Below are 9,652 nucleotides of genomic sequence, written 5' to 3'. Positions count from 1 at the left end.
TCCCTAATGATTAGTATGTCTGTTAACCATCTGTATGTCTTCTTTGGAAAAATGTTCAGATCCTCTGCCCATTTTTAAATTGGATCATTTTATTTTGGTGTTGAGTTGTATAAGCCCTTTATATATTTTGTATATTAAACCCTTGTCAGATATATCATTTGCAAATATCTTCTCCCATTGAAGAAGTTGCCTTTCAGTTCTGTTGATGGTTTCTTTTGCTGTGCAGAAGACCCTGAATAGCCAAAGCAGTCTTGAGAAAAAAGAATGGGGCTGGAGTTACCACAGTCCCATATTTCAAGATATGCTACAAAGCTGTGGCAATCAAGACAGTGTGGTACTGATACAGAAGTAGACACATAGATCAATAGGACAGAATAAAGAGCCCAGAAATAAACCCATGATTATATGATCAATTAATCTACAACAAAGGAGGCAAGAATATACAATGGGGAAAACAAGTGGTTTTCTCTTCAACAAGTGGTGCTGGGAAAACTGGAAAGCTACATGCAAAAGATTGAAACTAGACCACTTTCTTACACTATACACAAAATAAATTCAAAATAGATTATAGACCTAAATAGAAGACAGGAAACCATAAAACTCCTAGAAGAAAATGTAGTAGTAATTTCTTTGAAATCAGCCATAGAAATATTTTTCTAGATATGTCTCCTCAGGCAAGGGACACAAAAGCAACATTAAACTGAGACCACACCAAAATAAATGCTTTTGCACAGTGAAGGGTACTATTAACAAAACAAAGTGTTGCCAATGCTTTCTGTCCTTTGGATCTTAACTATTAAAATCAGAAATGCCAGTTTCTATCCCTTCCCCTGGCATCAGTTTTCCATTATTCTATGAATTACCCTTGAGGCTTAGCCTAGAGCCTTCATCCCCAGCTGTTATGACAATTTTTGACAACATAGTTTTCTGCTTCAAACTCCTTTCTGTTTAACAAGCCTTTCCTGCTCTGAACTATGACTGATACAATTGTAGATCAATATAGAAAGACTTCAAGAAAAAGTATTGAGTGAAAATATGAAATGCAGAGGTGCACCTGGGTGGCTCATTGGTTAAATGTCCGACACTTGATTTCAGCTAAGGTCATGACCTCACAGTTTGTGGGTTCAAGCATGTCTCCATGCAGACAGTGTGGAGCCTGTTTGGGATTCTCTCTTCCTCCCTTCTCTCTGTCACTTGCATGCATGTGCTCTCTCTTTCTCTCCCAAACTAAATAAATAAACTTAAAAAAAAGAAAATACGGAATGATAATTCAATATGATATCATTAATACTTCAAAGGAAGAGTAAATAATACTTCACATTTAAATGGATGCTAATATGTGTACTTAAATCGATGTATTAATTCATGAAATATTTTTTTTCAAGTATGCTTATTGAAATGAAATAAAACTTTGTCCTTAATATGATCTGAGTAGAGGAAAAAAGTGAAATTGGCAATAAAAGACAAGCTCCCAGGGAGTCAGGTCAAGTTAATACTGACTAAAAATAAATCATATCTGTTGGCTTTGTAGGACTTTCCAGGGTGAGATGATGGCTTGATGACAATAAGCACAAAATCCATGAGAATACAAAGGATAAAAATCTCCCAAAGGTGTCAGATAATTTTTAAAGGATGGAAAGGGTTTACCAGAAAAAAAAATCAGGGAAAGACATTCTAGACAAGGAGTACATCATTTGGAAAGGCCTGGGATAGCACATTTCAGAAATCTCCAGTAACAGGAGATTGGAGAACAGGTTAAATGCAAGGGCCCAATGGGTGATATAACAGAAATATATGTAACAGCCAGATCCCAACAGTGCATTTCAACATCATTCCTTTGGACACAATGATTACCTCCATTGAACCAGCCACAGGTCCAGGAACACAGAGATGAAAAAGAGCCCTTGAGAAGCTCATGGTCTAGTAGGATATTCAGATGCATAAATAAAAGTTTTGCATCTTGTGGAAAGCATAAGGACCAGATGTACGCCTGGGGCAATCTGGAGCACCAGCCGGGGGATGTCAGGAAAAGCTTCCAGGTAAAGTAACACCTGAACTGTGTCTTGAATGAAGAATAGGAAGAGTGAGTCAAGGCTTTTATGGATTCACAAGTCATAATACAGAGTTTAGGTTTTATTCTCTGAGGGTGTTGAGGTTAGGGTGAGGTAGGATGTTAATTAAGGAGGAGAAAGAGATGCTCCTAGACTAATTCTCCCTATTACTAAAACTTTGTCCTTCCTCTGATTGTGGCTTTGTTTGTTTCCTCCTAATTCTCTTTTATCAGTGAGCTAGAAGGAAAATGTGCGGACAATCTCCCATTACCCTGGCTAGTAATTCCTCCCTTGCTGAATCACTTTTTCAGAGATAAATGTGACTTAAAGAGTATAAACATAGGCTTTTAAAACCAGAGATGGTTATTTAATTGAATTCTCACATAATACGTACTCCTATATTTAGTGTAAATAAAATTTTTTTACTCAGCTATGTCAACTGTGACAAATTTTAAGTGAAGATAATTAAATTTTTTGAAGAAACAACATAAGAAAATAAGATAGGATTATTTTATTTCCATAATTAAATGTAATAATTGTAGAGGATACAACACATTGTAATAAATAATTGTCTTTTCTGGAATCCTTTAATCACTACAAACTGCAAATCTGAAATGTCCTTGACAAATCATTATGACATGTTTCAAAGATAGCTTCTTCTGGAACTTCCTTTTGCATTAAAATTACGAAAAATGAAAACCAGTATCAAGCCTCATTCACCTCAGTGATGAGCACTTAAGGCACTCAATAAAACATCTGGCACAATGACCAAAAACCCAGTTTGTAATGTCAAATAGAAATTGACACAATAGAAATTGACACAATAGAAATTGTGCTCCAGTTGCATTATCTGGTGGTTTTTTTTAAAGTATAAATGAAGAATAGGTACATTCAGTGATGTACTGGTAAGTATTTAAACCAGGTGTCAGGGTTAGGGGTTTGTGTCACTCATTTGTGACATTGGTCAATTTCTATGGTATAAATACTGACAACATGGACAATTTAGAACTACGCACATTATATCACTGAACATGAATTTGGGAAGGGATGAACAATAGCACTCTATTATATTTATTTTTAACATACAGATACCATAGATATAAATAACCTCAAGACCCAAAGTACTAGTAAAATGTAGTAACATAATTAGGACATGATGAGTTTTGGATATTTAGTACTCTTATTTTTCAACTGCAGTGTGTTTCACAACTGGCTAACATAATTCCTGAAATTTTAACATTAAACTCATACATTGGTACAAGCTAGTTTCAGCACACCACTGCTGCACTTTTAAATATTAAACTTCAAAAAGATTTCACAAGTTTACATATTTGAAAGGAAGCATAAGATTCCACAGGGAACACTTACATAAAGCTTGCATAACACTTACATTCCATAGGGAATACTTACATAAAAAAAGCAAAGGATACAGTACATTGAAAGAGTACAGGCAAGCATTGGAAGACCAAAAGATACACAGGTGTAAACTCCCACTGTCCTTATTCACACATACATATATATTTTGTCTCCAGATTGAACCACCAAACTCTGTTAACATCAAGATCCAGAGGATCTTGGATTGGGAAACATACTGGCTCAGAGTCTGCAAGGACAGTTTCTGATTTTAAACCTCATGTAAATCTCACACAAATCCTTTGGCCTTATTTTAGCCAAGAGTCAAAACCACATATCCAGGCATTTCCAAAGATAAGGACAGACCTTTCCTAATCCAATTGTAAATTCTACATGAAACCCAATAAGGAAAATTACAAAGGATAGCATTTCAAATATATTCCTACCCAGGATGACTCCAGGATCTTTTCCCTTTTTTAGATGTAGAAGACTCAGGAAATATGAAGAATTCTGTTTTGAAATGCTAATATAAGTTTTCTATTAGACCTTCAAGTAGAAATTTTAGTCATGCAACTGAAGATCCAAGGGGAAGTCAGAACTAAAGTTAATACGTTTAGAAATTGTCAGCAAGCAGTTAGTATTGAAAATACTGGACTGGATATGATGATATAGGGTATGAGTGTAAGTGGAGAAGAGGAGAGATCTGAGGATTGAGTCCTGGGGCACACCAATGTTCAGAGCTGGGGAAAAGCTAGTAGCAGTTCTGGCAGTACAAACTGAGAAAGAATAGCTGATGACATAGAAAGATTGCAAAAAAGTACTCTTTTTTTTCCCCCTGGAATCCAAGTAAAGAGAATATTTCATAAATCAGACAGAGAAGGACAAGTACCATATGATTTCACTTACATGTGGAACCTAAAAAACAAAACAAACAAACAAGCAAATCAAAACAGACTCACAAATACAGAGAACAAACTGGTGGTTGCCAGAGGGGAGGGGTGAAGCAGGGAAGGGGTAGAGTTAATATGTGTCACCTGCCTGAGAAGAGAGTGAGGAGAGAAAAACACCAGCTTGTCACACCTGGCTATGGTTTGGTTTGACATCATGGCATTTGAGTCCTACTTTATAATAAAGAAAGAATGAGAGAGTAACATCACAAACAATTGAAGGAAGGAGTATTTTTTTCTAGATTGTTTTGGCTGCTTTTGAAAACTTCAGCTGCTTTTACCTATTTTAGGAAATTAGAAAAAGTAAATTATTTTCAGAGACTACAAAATCAGCCCCCATACATTTATTTGCACATACACTATAAAGAGACTTATTATAATAGATGCCACACAGTCACCTGCCCTTGAGGACCTCACATTATTTTTGCTACAAGTGAAGACAAACACATGACAAAAAGAGGACATGAGAAGAATGTTATATAAGTAATTGCAACCTAAAAATCATTTAAAACTTCCAACTAATTTTGCATCTAAATTCTACCACATGAGGGTCACAACTTATAGGAGAGGCTGAAGAGTGACTTTAAGCAAGCAAACTTTCCTCTCTAGTCTTCAGTTTTCTTATCTATAAATTGAGAAACTTTTTCTAGCTCACACATCCCTTCTCCACTCCAAGATTATATGATTATGCAAGGTACGCAAACGATTTCATACATAAATAAGAAATGAATGTGTGTTATTTATCTGACATATTCCAGTTTAACATATTCCATAATTTACAGAATTAAAAACAATTTATTTGGTAGATCCATCATATATAACAAAATATATTTTTTTCAAAATTCTGATAAATAGGTGTGCCTGGGTGGCTCAGTAGGTTAAATGGCTGACTTCAGCTCAGGTCATGATCTCATGGTTCATGAGTTGAAGCCCCATATTGGACTCTGCTGTCAGCACAAAACCCTCTTCAGATCATCTGTCACCCTCTCTCTCTGCCCCTCCCCCGCTCATGTGTGGGCGCTCTCTCTCAAAAACAAATAAACATTTAAAAAAATTCTGAAAATTAATTAAGGCGAATTCTAAATATAGTGGTAAGATAAATCTGAACTAGGCTATTAATAAAATATTTTGGCCTTTGTTTCTTTTTTCCCCTATATTCATTAAATAGATAAATATATGAATGGATAGCATTTTAGATATTATAAAATATTAAAGAACTTTAGGTATTTGAATGTAAGAAAATGATTTATATCAACAATCAAAAGTGAAAAAGATTTGAAGCAACGGATAAGAATACCCTGTGGCTAGCTGTCTTTATGGTCCTTTCCAAAATTACTTTTCTTTCAGAGCCCAGTCTTGGATGTAATCCAATCATGATAAGCAGTGACTGGAGTATAAACACCTGGCTTATTCCTTTTAGCACATCCATCACCCCAGCTTACTATTCCAACAAGGTGCCAGACTTTTCTAGAGTCAGGATAAGCTAGCAGTCCACCAGAATCATTCTAGAAGAAGATAGGAAGACATGTTTCTTGTCCTGTCAAAGAATATCCTTTTACTGCTTCTCTGGACTTATCAGAAGCCCCTGGGTACTGAAAAGAGTCCACTTTCTTTTGAGCTTAGAACTGTGGAGCTTAGGTTTATTCAAAACTAAGGGTAACTACAAATCAGAATATACTGCCTACAGCTGCCATATGTTGGATTGACCAGAATTGAACTTTATAATGAGTTCAGCCTTGACTATGAAGAAAAAGTGACTTGGCTGCTTCATCATGAGTGAAGCCTGAGAAATGGGTGACATGTATACATGCTAAACCTCCAGCCACATTTCTGGATAAGGAAGAGACAGCAGCGCATTGTGCAGATGGCTCAGAAAATAGGGCCAAATTTATTTTATCACCATGTATTATCCTTTGTGTGGATTCCTAGACTGCCATGAAGGCAGAGATTTTGTTCAGCAATACATCCCCAGCATCTAGGCTGGTGTCTGATATATAAGTGGGATTAATAAATATCTGTTATGTGGATCAAAATAAGCTACTCTATGGAAATCATTAATACACACAAAAAAAAATTGTACTGATAAACACTTCAATTCAATTAGTACTTTGGGACAAAATGATTTGATAATATGTCTAGACATACCTGACAGGCATCAGCTTTTCCTGACTTAAATACAGCACATAGCATTTTGTTGGTAACCAGACCAGATAATGAATGTGGATGATTGCAAACTTTGTTGTCGATAACCTTCCCAAAGGCCTCTTGAAGTATCACTGGAAGAGGACCTAAAGGCAACAAATTCTGTGTATCATGGGGATCTTAACCTTGGTTGTAGAGACAAAGAATGTCTATAGAATAGATATTCTTTTTTTTTTTTTTTTTGGTCAGCAAGAACCAGGACAGTCCCAGGGTAGATTTCTCCCTTTCTGGTGTTTATTGTAACTGGCTGCCTCACACATAATTCCAATTTTTCCACTTCTTATTCCCAAAGGCATTTTAGGAATTGAAGACAATGCCAAGTTTTTGGTCCCAACACTTGTTTGTTTGTTTGATATATTAATCACAAATTAATTGCACGAGAGAGTAGTTGATTGGCTAACTGATTGTTTAAATAATTATTCCCATGAAGCTATTACCCTTTTACAGAAAAACTTACCATTCATAAAGTGTTCCCATCCAGTAACTACAACACTGGCATTTTCCAGAAGCTTCATTTTGGCTTCAGGAAGACAAATCCTGTGAACATTCTTTGTAAAAGAGACTTCTTCAGGGGCTCCTGGGTGGCTCAGTTGGTTGAGCGGCCAACTTTGGCCCAGGTCACGATCTCACGGTTTGTGAGTTCAAGCCCTGCGTCGGGCTCCATGCTGACAGCTCTGAACCTGGAGCCTGCTTCGGATTCTGTGTCTCCCTCTCTCTCTCTCCCCCTCCCCCACTCATGATCTGTCTCTCTCTGTCTCAGAAATAAATAAGCATTAAAAAAAATTAAAAAAAAAAGAGACTTCTTCAGCAAGCTGTACAAGGGCAATATCATTAAAAACCACAACGCTGCTGTAATTTTCATGAAAAATAATGTTTTGGACTTTCTGTGTCATATATGGTTTATTTACTATAGTTCCAAAGTTGACAGTCCAATCTCCTGAATTATTTTTCCTGGAAAACACAATTTAATTAAAATATATGTAGTTTTCGAGTGACAACAGTGTTCATTAGTGGTCATTATCTTATAAAGCGTTAGGCTCCCGACCAACACTAGAAAGCACCAAATTTTAATTTTTAAAGATGTCTTTGACATGGTGATGTTACAAATAAAATAGTTCAAAGGACAATTAGAGCTGTCAGCCTTCTGCAAATACTTCTAAGTAGAGTCACCGATGTCTTCTGCTACTAAACCCCCATCCAGTTCCTGAGTATTCGACTTAAGTGGGAGTCATAGAAGCAGCCTCAATGGATGGGGTCCAGAATCACTTAGTGCCAAACACCCAGATTCCATGAATCTACATCTTTGTCCATAACAAAATTGCCACTTGTTCTCACCCAATTACCCTATTATGTTTACCAAGTCAACGCATCTTGACTTCTAATTTAAATTTTCTGGTCATTTCTCCAGTTCCCCACTGAAACTCTTTCTCAATTTAAGACATAACATACTGTCTAACTATTCTCACTTTCCTTCAAAATGTCAGGTGCTGGTTTTCTTTTTTTTAATTTTAATTTCTAAGAACTTTATATAATGGTGACATTGTTCAATCCTTCTCCCGTTCTATAACCTTCAGTGATTCCACACTCTTAATGTGTTTCTTAAACTCAACTCCCTTAGAATCAATTCAGGCTTCACCTCTTGAGATTTATATTTAAAAGGTCTGGTGTGATGCTTAAAGATCTATACTTTTAACAAGTCCCCTGTGTAGTTCACGATCCATGGACTACTGTTTGAAAATTGCTTCAGAAACACAAATCCTGCAAACATTCTTTCTAAAAGAGATCTTCAGGAAGTAAGCATCTTGTCATTTAGAGACATGCCCAATCAATATAACAAATTTTCTGAATATATTTTCTAATAATGTTTTCTTTTTTTTTGATTTAAATTTATTTTTTATTTTTTAAAATTTACATCCAAATTAGTTAGTATATAGTGAAGCAATGACTTCAGTAGATTCCTTAATGCCCCTTACCCACTTTGCCCATCCCCCCCCACAAACCCTCCAGCAATCCTCAGTTTGTTCTCCATATTTATGAGTCTTTTCTGTTTTGTCCCCCTCCCTGTTTTTATATTATTTTTGCTTCCCTTCCTTTATGTTCATCTGTTTGTCTCTTAAAGTCCTCATATGAGTGAAGTCATATGATTTGTGTCTTTCTCTGACTGACTAATTTCACTTAGTATAACACCCTCCAGTTCCATCCACGTAGTTGCAAATGGCAAGATTTCATTCTTTTTGATTGCCGGGTAATACTCCGTTGTATATATATATACCACCTCTTCTTTATCCATTCATCCATAAGTGGACATTTCGGCTCTTCCCATACTTTGGCTATTGTTGATAGTGCTGCTATAAACATGGGGGTGCATGTGTCCCTTCGAAACAGCACACCTGTATCCCATGGATAAATATCTAGTAGTGCAATTGCTGGGTGGTAGGGTAGGTCTATTTTTAGGTTTTTGAGAAACCTCCATACTGTTTTCCAGAGTGGCTGCACAAGCTTGCATTGCCACCAACAATGCAAAAGAGATCCTCTTTCTCCGCATCCTCACCAACATCTGTTTTTGCCTGAGTTGTTAATGTTAGCCATTCTGACAGGTGTAAGGTGATATCTCATTGTGGTTTTGATTTGTATTTCCCTGATGATAAGTGATGTTGAGCATTTTTTCATGTGTCGTTTGGCCATCTGGATGTCTTTGGAGAAGTGTCTATTCATGTGTTTTTCCCATTTCTTCACTGGATTATTTGTTTTTTGCGTGTTGAGTTTGATAAGTTCTTTGTAGATTTTGGATACTAACCCTTTCTCTGATATGTCATTTGCAAATATCTTCTCCCATTCTGTCAGTTGCCTTTTAGTTTTGCTGATTGTTTCCTTCGCTGTGCAGAAGCTTTTTATTTTGATGAGGTCCCAGTAGTTCATTTTTGCTTTTGTTTCCCTTGCCTCCAGAGACGTGTTGAGTGAGAAATTGCTGCAGGCAAGATCAAAGAGGTTTTTTCCTGCTTTCTCCTCGAGGATTTTGATGGCTTCCTGTCTTGCATTCAGGTCTTTCATCCGCTTTGAGCTTATTTTTGTGTATTATGTAACAAAGTGGTCCAGGTT

General features: G+C 36.4%; 1 protein-coding gene across 1 annotated transcript in view; it reads right to left on the bottom strand.

Moving 5' to 3' along the window:
• Nucleotides 1-5,694: 5,694 nt before the first annotated feature.
• Nucleotides 5,695-9,652, bottom strand: part of LOC131508063 (transmembrane protease serine 11B-like) — a 24,174-nt gene continuing 20,216 nt past the window's right edge. The window contains 4 exon segments of the mRNA XM_058723332.1: nt 5,695-5,856; nt 6,497-6,639; nt 7,011-7,124; nt 7,362-7,504. Of these exon segments, the coding sequence (XP_058579315.1) occupies nt 5,695-5,856; nt 6,497-6,639; nt 7,011-7,124; nt 7,362-7,504 (562 nt within the window).

This window comes from Neofelis nebulosa, chromosome 3 (assembly GCF_028018385.1).
Source record: "Neofelis nebulosa isolate mNeoNeb1 chromosome 3, mNeoNeb1.pri, whole genome shotgun sequence".
Classification (NCBI taxonomy): Eukaryota; Metazoa; Chordata; class Mammalia; order Carnivora; family Felidae; genus Neofelis; species Neofelis nebulosa.
This window is presented reverse-complemented; position numbering and strand designations above follow the sequence as displayed.